This window comes from Siphateles boraxobius, unplaced genomic scaffold (assembly GCF_051911475.1).
Source record: "Siphateles boraxobius isolate OS27281-9 unplaced genomic scaffold, OSU_SipBor_1 130, whole genome shotgun sequence".
NCBI lineage: Eukaryota > Metazoa > Chordata > Actinopteri > Cypriniformes > Leuciscidae > Siphateles > Siphateles boraxobius.
Genome location: NW_027508734.1, coordinates 28,128,215 through 28,143,323, shown reverse-complemented (window position 1 = coordinate 28,143,323; position 15,109 = coordinate 28,128,215). Strand labels below are relative to the sequence as shown.

Genomic DNA, 15,109 nt, shown 5'->3' with positions numbered 1-15,109 from the left:
ATATGCATTGAGTGCTGTGTAAAATGAAGCAGGGGAACTAAAGTGATCTGAATGGATTGGGACATGGTATGTGGGTATACCTGGGTCTCTCTGGAGAGGGGTTGGGGCTTCGAGGGGGAGGAGTGCGGGGAACAGCAGGTCTGGGAGCAATGGTGGCAGCAGGGATCAAGCCATGAGCTATATTCCGCTAAACCACAACCGCAAACAAGATCACACATTTTACTAGCTAACGTTACATCACACAGGATGCACGTGTTTAAGCAATCCGGTACCATTGGTAATAAGTAAATAATGAGTTCAGAATTAATGTATCTTTTTATAGGTTGCTTAGTACCACGGACTTAGCCACAAAGTGTAACGTTAGCTTATATTACAGGTATATTTAAGCAATAGAAGACTTACAAATTCTCTCTTCTCTTTTCTCCTGAAGCTGAAGTTGAATTTGGATGACATAGTCCTCAACAAACTTCCACGCTTCGATGAGAGATATGACATTAAGATTTATGAAAACCGCGGTCAGGACTGATCTTTTCAGAGCTATCGGTTTGGCAAAACTATGCTTTATAGGTTATTTTTTTATAAACAACGATTATTTTCATCGAAATCTTAATGGATTCAACTCAACTTCACGTAACTAGACGCTTTCCATAGAAAAAACCTTGAAATATAACAACTCCTCCTATTGGTTTGCGTGTGCTCGCTTAACCAATCAGCGTTACTTTTTAATCCTCTTAGCAACGGCGTCGTGCCACGTGTGAGTGCGGTAGTTCTCCAGCAGAGGGAAGTCTCGACCACAACTGTGAAGTCTGCACGAGGTAAAGGTGTTTGAGGAAAAATAATAAAGGTTGATTTATATTAGTTATTATTGACTTTTCTGTTGTCTATGAATAACTTTAAATAGCTTAAAGTAAAGATTGAAAAGTACAATGTATAAAATATCGTTTTGGCTTTCAACCAGACTTTGTGACCTCAGAATCTCAAAATAACAGAATTAAAGTCTATTTGAAAATGTGAAGAACTATAAAGACTTAGTGATCTTTCACCATCTTGTTGTGCAGCTCAAGTCTATGGATAAAATTTGACCCCAAATGACAAATTGACAATTTCTAAAATAGAACCCCACACATACTTTTCGCTATGAGGGTGCAATGGAGTTAAAGGCCATAGTTAAATGTTATTTTAACCAAAAACACCAAACGCTAAATGCTACAAAACCACGACACTTTCCTAAACATTTACAGTTCTGCATGGGATTTTGTGAACTATGCATAACCTAAAATTGTGGCTCTACGTACGATGAACACCGTTCATCAACTAACAGCAGAATATGGTATAATGTTTAGCTAACATTGAAATACTACAAGTTTGTTCCACAATTCTTCCATGCTTTTTACTTTATTACTCCATACTCTACTACTACAACTATAATTATTATTATTATTGCTATTATTATTTATCTTGCATAAATCCTCAGAACATGCACTGAAAGTAGGAAAGAGGTCAGTATCACTGTCACATCTAGAGATTTAACAGTTTTTAATCCTATTGTGTACTATCTGTGGAGTCAGCCCTGCAGTAGGGAAACCTTCTTTACTTAGTATAATCTTCATGACACAGTATTTGACAATTCACTACAGTCTGTAGGCTAATGGCATAAAACTGTTCCATATCCAGTTTTCATTTAACGAAAACAATGTAAATTGTCATTGCAAATATTTTCGGTGTACTAGACTAGTATTAATTTCAATAAGTATGTGTATCTCCTAACTTGACTGCTTCCTGTGTTTTTACAAGACTGCTGAAGACGAGAAAGTGGGTGAGTCATAGTGTTATCACTCTGGTGGAAAGTGTTCCCGTTAAAAGCAGACTCTTGTGGGATATGTAAAAGATTCCAGTAAAACTCCAGTTTTTGAATAAAAGCTATTGATGAATAATTCCTGAGTCAGTGTATTTCCGATATAAATGTTCTCCAGCTGTAGGAGATGCAGAGACATCTTCTCTATCTTTCTCTTACACACAACCACTGTGACATCACTGCTGGCGTTGGTAAGCAATCTCTCTAATAACCTAACCAAAGCCACACCATCAAATTCCCCAGTCTGTGAGTGATTTAAAATCCATTAGTCCACCACACCATTTTCACTGCCCAGACTCACATGCGCACAACACGAACTATGCTTTTCCTTTAGTACAAAGAGAGGAACAGAGTGTGAATCTCTTTCGCTCTGTTTTACTGAGGATCCTAAGAGATATAGAGGTCAATCGATCATTATATTATTATGGTAGTACTGCATTTTACTCTCTAATGGTGAGATTACTCCATTCTGCCCTGCCTTTACATTGAGTTTCACAAACAAGTCACAGAGAGCAACAAGGCTTTGAAATATATATTTTAGAATTAGAATTTAGAATCTAAAAGCATAGTCATGTCATAATCTGCTGAGTTCATATTGTCGGTTTTCTATCTTAAAAAATAAATAAAAATCGGAAAAATAAATTAGGGCAAAACTGACACAATCTGCTTTACAACTGTCAAAACTTATTCATGCATGACCTGTATTAAGATACAACCACTTGCTTACGCAATTGTGACTTTTAACCAGAATTGGCATGGTTGGGATGATTACACAGTGAATGACTACAGTAACCTCTTACACAATAAGAACAGCCACCACTTTGACCCCGTATTTTATTTAGATCAACATTTACATATACAGCATAAAAGTAGACAACAATATAGTTTGCATCATGATCCAGATATTTCCCCTAGACGTATCCATTGGTAATCTACATAAATTGTAGACACAAGAGCAACTAATCTATAAATCTACTCTATTATTACTAACATTTGTAGCCAAGTTCGAATTTAAGGCATTGATGCAGATTCTGGCTTGACCCTAAAGAAAAGGTCTGTGAACATTAATTTTCAAGGAATCATTAATATGTAACCTTATAATATCAACATCCTCTCAGAACAGTGTTTGTCATTATAATTCCAAATGTGGCACTAGCAGAAATATAAATGGTAAGGATAAAATCATTAACAATAATAAAGTTTTTACAAGCAGGAGCGGAAGTCCAGTTAAATACAATTTTGTCAGTGTAGACTGTTATAAGGCATTTTAAAGGCTTTCGATTTTCTAGGATTCTGAGAGGCAGTGGTTTCCACCAATAAATGAAAAGTTAAATATTATCAGTAAGACAAAAAAAAACACATTGCCATCTGAAGTCTTTGAGCTATACGATATAAACAGAAGAGCGTACACCAAGTAACAGAAAGATATGTAACCAAAAAAGTATCAGGCCACAGTTTCACGATACAAAACCTAAATACTTAAAATGAATACATGTTTATATAGATATTTTTCTCTTTATTTTGCATATAAATTATTTGATTATCAAATGTGTATAAAAATCTACTTTGTAGACAGTGAAATATTCCAACACTAAAGAAGTGCCAGCCAAAACACATGAAACAAAGGTTAAAAAAGAACAGCATTTGTATTCACTCTATATTCCATCCTTCTTGCTTGAATTTGGCAATAGAGTCCTATCATAGTATTTCGCTTCAGTACGTAAATACTTGAGTTACACCAAATCTTATTACTGTTTGTATAGACATTCCAAGGCCAAAAGCTATTCACCATCCTTTCCTACATTCTGTTCATTCTCCCTCATTTCCTACATTCTCCCTCATTTTAATTTGAAGAGGATGCCTGTTAATGCCACAAATTTGTGGAATTCAAAATAGAAAAGGAAGAAAAGTCCTTCATAACACCATTTAGCCATTCAATAAAACGATAATAAAACAAACCAATAATAAAAAATAAAAATACTTCGAGCAGCATACACGTCATGTTTTTATCTACTGATTTGTTAAAACACGTAATCATTCCCCTTTAATTTATTGGCGAGATTTTCTACACAAATAGACTAATGAAGGAACAAAAGTATAGCTTACACCTGTGTTTATAGGTCTGTGCAAAATGTACATTTTTATTTTCCATCTGTTATTCATCTGAATCTCACTAAAAATCTCTCCTCCTCTTCTTGCAATATAGTGTGCTTTTACACTATCAGCATACGTATAAATCCAGTTTTGTCTGTTTAGTAGAGAGCGCTTTCATTATATGAGTTGGGATAGGTAGGTCTGTTCCAGAGTCCATTGTAATCTGCAGTCGGGAGACTCAGCATGCTGCTGCTCTTCTTGTTCTTGAGACCCCAGCTGAGGAATGATGGTTTTTTTGCTACCTTGCGAGACTTCGGGTTTTTATCATCCTCATCATGAGCCAGGCAGATCATGGAGTAGGTCTTCGGCAAACCCCCACAGTATGTAGCGCTCTTGGTGGGCTTCAGAGACAAATAGAGAGAGAGAGAGAGAAAATTAAACCACCAACAACTCTTATTCTGAATAATATAGCATTTTTTTGAAATTTAAATATTTTGTGACACTATAAATGTCTTTACTGCCACATGTAATCAATCTAATTCATCCTTGATGAAGAAATGTATTAATTTCTTCTTTTGTTCAATCGTACTGACCCCTTTTGAACAGTAGTGTATTTATATTCATAAGTATATTGTTATTATTAGTGCATCTAAATAAATATTATTAAATATAATTCCTCTTTGGGATATTAAATAATTCCTCAACCAATGGTAGGCAAAGAAAACCTTGAGAAAAAAGCAGTTACCATTGGCTGGTTGCTGCTATCCATCATGCTGACCACTCTGATGTTGACGCCCTCTTCATCCACATCCTTTAAAAGCTTCATAACGTCACTCACTCCCAGCCATTTGCACTCTGTGTCGCCCACAGCAACAATGTAATCTCCCTCTCTCAGTCCCTCAGCCTGGTGATGAAGAGATAGTGGAGAGAAAAAGAAACAAAGGAAAAACAGGAGAAGGTCAGAGAAGTAAATCACGTCCTGCAAGAGTGGCGCTTTGACACTTCAGATATTTATGGTATGAGTTTATCGGCACGACCACACTGCTGTTACCATAGCGATGAGCTCTGAGAGGACTCGTTCTTGTGCTCCAACAAAAATAAGGTGAGTTATTTGTGGGAGACACACAGCTGCTTGAGACAGCTTGAGACTCATATGGTCAAAAACAGGTGCAGTGGGCGTGGATATACGTTTGTTTTGTTTTCATTTAATTGCTGCGGTCAAAGATTAAATCTACCCTCAGCTTCAGGGACATTCACATGTATAAAAGGAAGATTAATTGAAACAGGAAGTAGGTACCTCTTCTGATAATTGTCATTACTATTAATTATTTATTTGCAATAAAATGGAGGGGGGAGAAGTTTACAACAAGGAACACAAAAAAGGGTATGTTGACAAATGTCTCAGTTTCTTTTTGTCCATACAGTTGTACACAGTGGTGTCCACTGTTGTTTTGAATACCATTGATCATTATATGGACAAAAAAGGTTCTTCAAAATATCTTTTGTGTTGAACAAGCATCACTGTGTGTCTGTGCGTGAACACTCACTGCTGCGGGACAAAGGGGATCGAGTGACTGTATCTGAACGGGCACATCTCCCTTCAGAGTGAATCCGAGGTCTCTGTCCTGCAGTCTCAGCCGGATGGTGCGTGGAGCTGACCATCTCTGCTTAGCTGAGAACACTGACAAAGGCCCCTGTACAACACAAATGCAACAGCAATTCACTATAGCAACTCACCTAATTCAAACACACTCAGGGCGTTTTTAACTTTAGCCTGCCACCCTGGTTGTCCTTGGCTGTAAATCCAAACTGCTCACCATCCAAACATTTGGCTTACTGGCAGACTGACTTCATATGAGCAAAGCCATTCGCATATACTGTGTGGTGTAAAAGGTTTATTTAATATCATCATGAAAAGCACCGCCATCTGAGGTGATGTTTAGGTTGAAGCGTTTAAGGCAGTGTTTCTCAACCAGAGGGCACAAAAAGTTTTAGTTCCAGGGGGACCAAAAGTTTAATTTTAAGGCCAATTTTAAATTTAGTTACATTAAAAATCTTGAAGGGTTAGTTCACCCAAAAGTTACATTTCTGTCATCAGTTACTCACCCTCATGTCGTTCCAAGCCCGTAAGACCTTTGTTCATCTTCGGAACACAAATCCATTTCTGATCCTACAAAGGCACCAACGTTATTACCACTTTCAAGGCCCAGAAAGTTAGTAAAGACATTGTGTTACTACATTGGTTCAACTTTAATGTTAGTCTCCTACGCTGTTGACGTAGTAAACACAGTGCAGCACTTCCGAGTTCTATGGCAGAAAGGCGGCTCAGCATTGGCCAACAACACGACACATGCACGTGATGCTGACGCGGGAGCTGGCCAATGGTGAGCTGGCGTTCTGCCGTAGAACCCGGAAGCGCTGCAGTGCGTTTACAATGTAAACAGCGTCAGAGACTGACACACAAAAACAGAAATTGTTATTAGAAAGTCGTTATTTTTGCACAAAAAATTTATTCTCACAGCTTCATAACATAAAGGTTGAACCACTGTAGTAACTTGAACTATTGTAACGATGTCTTTACTACCTTTCTGGGGCTTGAAAGTTGCAATGACGTTGCTGCCTATGGCTGGTTCAAAAACCTCTCAGATTTCATCAAAAATATCTTAACTTGTGTTCCGAAGATGAACGAAGGTCTTACGGGTTTGGGATGACATGAGGGTAAGTAATGGCAGAAATTTCATTTTTGGGTGAACCAACCCTTTAACTGCAATGATAAAACACTAAAATAAAGACATGTGATATTAATATTTTTGACCTTATTTGATTTTATTACAACAGAACTACCAGAGTTACATTCTGAATCAACTTAGATAGGAGGGCCTCTCTGAGAAAAGGGGGGTATTTGAGTCAAAAGTTTCAGAACTACTGGTTGTATACGGTTGACCCCTATCTCAGAAAGGTCATCTGACTTGATTAAGGACTTGCAAAGCTTATATGTTAAACTGACCTCCCCATGTTCTACGGAAATGAAATTTCAAGAAAGGGGTCATTTAAAGTGCCCATGGCAACTGTTACAGGATCACAGCAGTGGTTCTTTGAACTCTCTGAAGGTCACACTCAGACATCTGAAGGTGGTAAAACTCAAATATATACGCTTCCATAAAACTAACCACATCATAAACTCTGCCTCCTTCACCTGAATTAGCCTGCTCCCCACAGCCAGAGGGAACGGATTTATACGTCACTGTGGTTCTCGAATGTTCCAGTTCTGTACACCAGATTTACAGTTCTAATATTCTAGCACAGTCAAAACGATTCTTCCAGTTTCACAGAATCTACTGCAGACGAAGACTGTTTGTTACAGAAATCAAACTCAAAATAAAGACAAACGGGCCAATGAAATAACGTTAGGTTTTGTTAAATTATTAATTATTTTAAAAATACATTAATACTTTAATATTTAATACATACAATGGATTTCTATAAAAAGCATGTTTTTAATTCTTAAAATTTACTTTAATAACTATCCTGATATCATCATGATGAAGAAAAAACACCCAATGATGGTTAATTAAAACTCAAAATATTTTAATGTTTTATTCTATGCCTATAAAATAAATCATTAATACCCGACTATTGATTTTGTTCCTAAGCTTTCACATGTCTTGAAAAATATGGTTTCTAACAAGTGTTTAAAAAGTGGTGACATTAAAGTCATGAGACCACAGTGTAGCTCTTTTTGCTTTTTACTTCTGCTGATTGTTTTTAGGCATCAAAATTCATAATTCATAGACGTTTCATTTGTGAAGATTAACATGTAAGAACAACAATTCTTGAACAAAACATGTAAGAATCAGAAACATTTGTTGGTCATGAAGGAATACAACTTTGTCAAATGTTTAATTATTGGTTCATATATAAACTGAGAAAGTTCTGTAAATTGAATTTAGCATTCAGCTGTGGAGCACGAAACTCCTGTCTTATTCTGTGTCTCTATATACAGCTGTCAGACGGGTTTTCTTTCTATTGTAAGTTAAATGAAACATGTTAATGAAACTCTTGGAGACTCTCGCGAGCTTTTGTCTTAGCAAGAGAGAGTCCTGTCACTCCTGTTCTGGAGTCTCAGGGTTTGAATAAGTTTTTCCCTCTCTCTTTTAATACAGGTTCCTAAACTGGTATACGAGTTTCCACCATCACAATGTAATCCCTCCCTCTTATAATGTATATATATTACAATGTTTGACTCAAGAAGTCAGACTTGATTGAGATGACTACAGCGACGAAATAAAGAACCTATACCTCAACAATCTCCTGGTCTGCAAATCTATCTTTTCTACACTTGAGAAGAAAGAAGGGTTTCAACAGTCACAGAGCTTATTTTCAGCAATAATCCAAAATACAATGGGATTTTTTTTTTTGTTGAGGGAATCAAAGTGATGCTAACTTCTGGATTGACCTACAATCACTGCAACACTCTATAATAAAATTATTTACGCAGAGACATACATTGGACAATTATATAAACTTAATTACTAATAAAAACAAAGGTTTTAAGAGGAATCAAGTAAAAAAAAAAACAATTAACAGCACATCACCCCTCAACAAGTCATTCATTCAAGTCAGGTATCATTAATGTCTGTGGACAAATAGTGCAGGATGAGTTGTGTGCCAAAGTTAAATGCTTAGGGTTAGAAGTTTGTTCAAACCTCTGACACCAAATACGAGTAGTAGTAAAAACAAGGTTGATTTGAGTTTTATAGAGTCATAGTTTCAGGATGTTATAACACTCAGAAATTCAGATTCAAACCAGGGTTATTCATATTAGTACTGTAAAAGGAGTATCATACTCTACAGACTGACCAAACAGATTCCCCAAAAATTCTAAAATATGCCTCAGCGTCATCCCCAACTGGTTACAGTATTTTGGGTTAACAAAATAAATTAAAACCTCAGATTGTTGAGGTTATGGTCTGTTTGGCAAGTGTGTACAGGTCAATTAACATGGGTCTGTTCAACAGCACACATGCTCAAAGAAGACTTAATTATTATGTAAAACTATTCTGTGTACCAAGAAAGCTACAAATTTGTACAAGCATTCCTGTGCTGTGAAAAGATCTCGAACAGTTTTTGAGTAAAATTAGTAGCCCACATACCAGCCGGTGGAATAGGTCTGTGACTTTCACCTTGATGGCAGCTGGAATCTCCATCTCAGCTTTCTTTTCCGTTTTAGCTAACAGAGGAGTAAAACAATGTTACTGCATGTTTACACTGTCAACTGAACTTAGCACTTTTGTTCTCTACTTTAACATGCAGGTTGTGTTCTGAGAACACGGTTCAAAATGTGATGCTTCGGTGAAAACAAAACTCACTGTTGCATATAGGTTACTTTTTAGGTTAAAAACCTCAGCAGAACTGTCAAAGTTTACATAATTAGCGAATAACATCAATCTCCAGTAATCCAATCATGTGATCAGACGAGACGGAACATTTGTTTAAATCTGAAAGTAAAATGCATCGCAAATGTACCAGGAAACATCCAGATGCATTAGTGTTTATAATACAAGTGTGATATGGTTACATGCGATTCCAACTAAAAGGGCGGTCACACTGCGCTTTTAGTTCCAGTGATTTCCATTCATACGCATACAAATGCGAGAGACAGGAAACGCAAGTTCAGCGATCCTGTAAATTTGTGAAGATTTCTGCCCAATAGAAAATGAATTCATCATCGCATGACTGCTGAGCTAAATTAAAAGAACACAATGCATTTATTTTGGATGCATTATACATTGAATTATGCTTTTAAAAAAGATACTGCCCAGAACGTAACGTCATATTATGACCATTGTAGTATTTGCAAATATTTTGCGTGCTCAAAGTCTAGTGCGACTGTGGCTTAACACCGTATGGGGTCTGAGTGATCACATTGATCTGAAACATTCTAAAACTGACCACTGTGTCTATCTCTGACTTACAGATAATATCTGGTGCAAGCATGTAGTCCGTGAACTCATCTTCCTTATCATTTTGGTCGAACTTGGTAAGAGAGCGTTTGAGGCTAGCTTGCAGAATGTCACTCAGGATGTCCAGTTTTTGCAGGTGTCGACAGCAAGAATGCGTGCGGATGGCCTCTTCGTGTCCCATGACGGAGCGCTGCAGATGAGCTTTACCTGAGCAAACAGACAGAAAATATTAGCTCAGTGTGCTAAAGTGGAATATCCCAATCATTTACACCTGACAGGTATGCATGTATGAGCTTCACACCTATTCTCCGTCTGTCGTCCTTATTCTTCAGGATGTCAAGAGGAGAACGTCCCTCTGGCATGGCATCGTATAGTTGTGACAGAGCCTTCTCTTGTTTGTCCTCATCATCACTAGGCGTCACTACACATACAGACACATATCATCAACATTTAAAAACTGCATTGTTTTGTTCAATACAACAGGATACATTCCTGTAAATTCCATTTTATTCCACAAGGGCTATGTTAATTGTTATGGCATTTACACATCCCATTGTGCATTTACTCGGTCTGTTGAGCCCAAATAAGCTCATTAATAGCCAAAACTGTCTGTTATGGAGACTTAAAAACACAGGAGAGGATGGAGGAGTGACTGTTTGAATAACAGAGAATTTTACATAATCCCATTAGTTCTGGCACAGTCCATCAGCACACTGTCAAAAGTAGTCGAGATACTGAACCTTCTCTGGCTTTCATCTGCCTCCCTCTTTACGTCCTCAAAAAAGCTACCCAGAATAAAGTCCATTAAGGACTGATACCTGAATCCCTCTTTACTCTCACAAGGAAAAGGAAACGGTTACTATGAATGAGACACAAAGGTAACCTTTAAAGGTTCCAGTGGGCTGTCAGCCAATGAGAGATGGCCAAGAGCTGTGATTGGTTGCTTAACTTACACTGGTGGTCAAGCAGAGCGGTGGAGACAAAGTAATGGCCCAGTGAGTTGTAGTGATTGGTCTTCAGATGGGACATTGTAGTCCAGAAAAAGGGCACGTTGTTCTTAATGGGGGTCTGGATCATGGACTGGTGAACTTGACTGTAGGTCTCCCCCACCTGAGAAAAGAAAGGAGAGAGGGGTAAATGTCACAACCACTCCAGACAGAGTAACTGTAGGCTTTGGGAAAAGGCCTGCATACTGATAGGATCAATAGGTCATGTATTTATATGCATGTAAAAATGTATCTTCGTAACGATGCCCCAAGGTTGAATTAAAACAGAAAGAATATCACAGAAAAATTCTGTGAATTATTTTTTTTATACATACACTACTTTTCAAAAGTTTGGGGTCAGTACGATTTTTTCATGTTTTTGAAAATGCTGCATTTATTTGATAAAAAAAATACAGTAAAAACAGCAATGTTGTAAAATATTATTACAGTATAAGTATAAGATTACTATTTTCTATTGCAATATTTATTAAAATGTAATTTATTCCTGTGATGGCAAAGCTGAATTTTCAGCGTCATTACTCCAAAATCAAAATCAAATCAAAATTTATTTTTATAGCGCCTTACAACAGCCAAAAGGTGCACAAGGCGCTTTCCAGTAAAAGCATCAATGGACAACAGAAAAGGGGAAGAAAAAAAAAATAGGTGTGTTCAGATGAGCGGAGAGTTCTGGGTGGATGTTAGACCGTTACTAAATCGGCGAGATAGACCGGGGCCAGACCATTGATGGCCTTGAACACGAACAGCAGGACCTTATACTCCACCCTAAACCGTATCGGGAGACAGTGGAGCGAGCGGAGGACGGGGGTGATGTGCGAGCGTTTGGAGGTGTTGGTGAGGAGACGTGCTGCTGCGATTTGAACCAGTTGAAGCCGATTAAGAGATGATTGATTAAGTCCAGTGTAGAGGGCATTACAGTAGTCTATCCTCGAGCTGATAAAGGCATTAATGACTTTTTCAAGGTCAGCTCGGGACAAGAATGGTTTGACCTTATGGAGATGCCTTAGTTGGTAAAAGCTCGCCTTAAAAACAGCACTAATCTGTTTGTCGTACTGCAAATTTTTGTTAAAAATAACACCCAAGTTACGTACAGTGGGTGCAAACTGAGGTGTTAAGAGGACCAAAACTGAAAGAACTATTGGGTGAGTCAGGGCTGAACAGGATGTACTCCGTCTGTCCTTCATTCAAATGAAGGAAATTCTGGGAAAGCCACTGCTTAATGTCCCTAAGGCAGTCATAGACGGGGTCCAGCGCAGAACGATTGTTCAGAATCACAAGAAGGTAGATCTGGAGGTCGTCTGCATAGAAATGAAAGTGAACGTTATGATTGGAGATGAGTTGTCCAAGTGGCAGCATATAGAGAGAGAACAGAACAGGACCGAGAAAAGATCCTTGAGGCACACCAGATGACAGAGGGGCAGATGAGGAGGAAAAGTCGTTGAGCATTACTGAAAAATTTCTGTTAGTGAGATATGAGGAGAACCAATTTAACACTGCGCCCTGCAAACCAACAAAATGTTGAAGACGGGAGATGAGGATGGAATGATCCACGGTGTCAAATGCAGCGGTAAGGTCCAGTAGTACCAAAACCACAGAGCTTTTACTATCCAGAGCTACAAGAATGTTGTCATGGACCCTCAGTAACGCTGATTCAGTGCTATGTCTAGACCTGAAACCGGACTGAAATTTATCACTAATGACATGCATTGTAGGTGAGACTGAAGCTGGGAGAAAACAAGCTTCTCCATCAACTTAGACAGAAGTGACAGATGAGATATTGGTCGAAAATTGGACAGTATGGTGGGATCAAGGTTGGGTTTTTTGAGCAGCGGTCTAACAATAGCGTGTTTGAGAGCAGTGGGAACAGTCCCCAAACTTAGACAGCTGTTTATGTAGATGACGAGAAAAGGACCTACGATGTCAATAGCCTCTTTCAAAATCCTGGCAGGAACAGCATCTAGAGGACAGGTGGTAGGCTTCAGCTCATGGACAGCTTTTTTGAGGTCCTCCAGAGTAACTGCATCAAAGTTCTCCAGCATGCATTGCGTCGCTCGGGAGGAAAAGACAACAGCAGGAGCTTGTGTGATAGTTTGCCTAACAGACGAAACCTTGTCCAAAAAGTGTTGTTTGAATGCATTGCATGTTTTTTCTGATACATCATTCAAAACAACAGACACCGGATTAATGACAGAATTAACAGTGCTAAACAGTATTCCAGGGTCGTGGCTATTGCTTTTGATGAGATTAGAAAGGTACTGTCCTTTAGCTTCCTTCACTGCTCTCTGATAGGTGCAAAGACTGTCTCTAAACATCTCCAGTGACACCTGCAGCCTATCCTTCTTCCATTTTCCCTCAGCCTGTCTATACTGGCGCCTGAGGGCCCAAGTTGAATCATTGAGCCAGGGGTCCGATGGACCTTTGGTCGTCTTTACCGTGTAGGGCGCAACAGAGTCCATAATCTGGGAGCAGATGGTGTGGAAGGAGGAGAGGAGAAGGTCAGGACATAGAGGCGATGTCAGTTCAGCAGTGGAGACGATGTCAGAAACAGAGAAGGCCGCAACAAAGTTATCAACTGTAGATGGAGTAATAATGCGACGACGATGGGGGGCAGTGGATGAGGGAGCAGGAGGAACAGCACAGATGTCAAACCGTATGAGAGAGTGGTCAGAGATGGGAAAATCCAGAACCTCACAGGTTGACACTATCACCCCACGAGAGATAATAAGGTCAAGAGTATGACCTAACCTATGAGTGGGACGGGATATGGACTGGGTAAGGTCCAGTGAATCTAAAAGTGCCTTAAAATCATTAGCAGGTTTATCAAAGGGGCAACAAACGTGAATGTTAAAATCCCCACAGATTAAAGTATTATCAAACTTTGCCAGAAACTCTGTCAAAAACTCTGAAAACTCAATTAAAAAATCCTTATTTAGTTTTGGTGGCCGGTAGATTACTGCACATAAAATGGGACAGGGTAGTGTGAGCACAAATGCTTGTAACACAAAGCTGGAATACCCTCTAGTGGACAGCTGGCGGCATATCAAGGACTGTCTGTGTGTAGTAGCTATCCCCCCGCCCCTACCCGTTTGCCACGGGGTGTTTAGGTAAAGATAGCCAGGGGGGAGGAGTTCCGAAAAGGCACTGACGCCACCTGGGGGAAGCCAAGTTTCGGTGAGGAAAAACAAATCCAGATTATACGAGGAGATGACAACATTGAGGACAAATGTTTTGTTATTGAGCGATCTGGTGTTACATAATGCCTTGCGAAACGTGGTCGAGTTAGCAGGCGGCAATGTCACACGAGGAATTGGACGGAGGTTTCTTTGGACGCAACCCCGGGTAGATGTTTTGACGCGGCGGGGACATGGAAATGGAACGTCAGTGTTGGAATTAACCGGCCGAAGCCATCGGTAGCATACCCACGAACTTCTAGCACTGCCAAGTCCTGATTGATTTCCAGTCCTCGACGACAGAGAAACCAGGTGAGTCCTCAGCCTGACATGTAACCCTCTTCTACGACCGCGTCTTCTGCAACGCCTACTGCCTGGTAGCAGACAGATAGGGCGTCTCAGGTAAGAAGGACATAGTGTCAACAGTGGCGGTGGTGGTTTGAAGGATTGGGCATTTAGGAGGTGATTAGTTGTAAAACGCAATTCCAGCAGCGTAGTGCGATCATATACAATAATTGGCGAGACGGTAGCAAAAACAAACATGAAAAAACAGAGAAGCAAGTGGCAAGCCAAACATAGCGGCGCCATCTTTCTTATCTTACTCCAGTCTTCAATGTCACATGATCCTTCAGAAATCATTCTAATATGTTGATTTGGCGCACAAGAAATATTTTGTCTTATCAACGTAAAAAAAAAAGTTTGTGCTGCTTTTTTGGTTGAAACTAAATATTAAGGATTTCAAGATTCTTTTGATGAATAGAAATTTCAAAACAACAGCATTTATTTGAAATAGAAATCATTGGTATCTTTATACGCCTTTACGGTCTAATTGATAAATTTAATGCATCCTTACTGAATAAAAGTTAACTAACTTAAATATTTTTTTAAGCTAATGAATTTAGGCATCACTACATTATAATGTTAAAAATGTATTCTGAGATTTGCTAAAGATTACATTTAACAATGTTATGTGTTTTTTCTTCTTTTTTTTTACAATTTTTTTTAAGGACCATTAGATGACAA

General features: G+C 38.8%; 2 protein-coding genes across 7 annotated transcripts in view; both read right to left on the bottom strand.

The window, feature by feature from the left end:
- Positions 1 to 669, bottom strand: part of cep89 (centrosomal protein 89) — a 175,645-nt gene extending 174,976 nt beyond the window's left edge. Inside the window, exons 1-2 of one of the 3 annotated variants that reach the window (XM_077228974.1) lie at positions 403 to 669; positions 81 to 187 (exon numbers count right to left, since the gene is read on the bottom strand). In XM_077228974.1, coding sequence (XP_077085089.1) covers positions 81 to 187; positions 403 to 495 — 200 coding nt within the window. In that variant the 5' untranslated portion in view covers positions 496 to 669. The remainder of the gene's footprint in view (positions 1 to 80; positions 188 to 402) is intronic. The other 2 variants (XM_077228975.1, XM_077228976.1) reach the window with 2 other exon arrangements.
- A 2,006-nt stretch (positions 670 to 2,675) lies between these two features.
- Positions 2,676 to 15,109, bottom strand: part of rhpn2 (rhophilin, Rho GTPase binding protein 2) — a 33,103-nt gene continuing 20,669 nt past the window's right edge. Inside the window, exons 9-15 of one of the 4 annotated variants that reach the window (XM_077228977.1) lie at positions 10,866 to 11,022; positions 10,214 to 10,333; positions 9,925 to 10,119; positions 9,103 to 9,179; positions 5,497 to 5,643; positions 4,695 to 4,853; positions 2,676 to 4,350 (exon numbers count right to left, since the gene is read on the bottom strand). In XM_077228977.1, coding sequence (XP_077085092.1) covers positions 4,108 to 4,350; positions 4,695 to 4,853; positions 5,497 to 5,643; positions 9,103 to 9,179; positions 9,925 to 10,119; positions 10,214 to 10,333; positions 10,866 to 11,022 — 1,098 coding nt within the window. In that variant the 3' untranslated portion in view covers positions 2,676 to 4,107. The remainder of the gene's footprint in view (positions 4,351 to 4,694; positions 4,854 to 5,496; positions 5,644 to 9,102; positions 9,180 to 9,924; positions 10,120 to 10,213; positions 10,334 to 10,865; positions 11,023 to 15,109) is intronic. The other 3 variants (XM_077228978.1, XM_077228979.1, XM_077228980.1) reach the window with 3 other exon arrangements.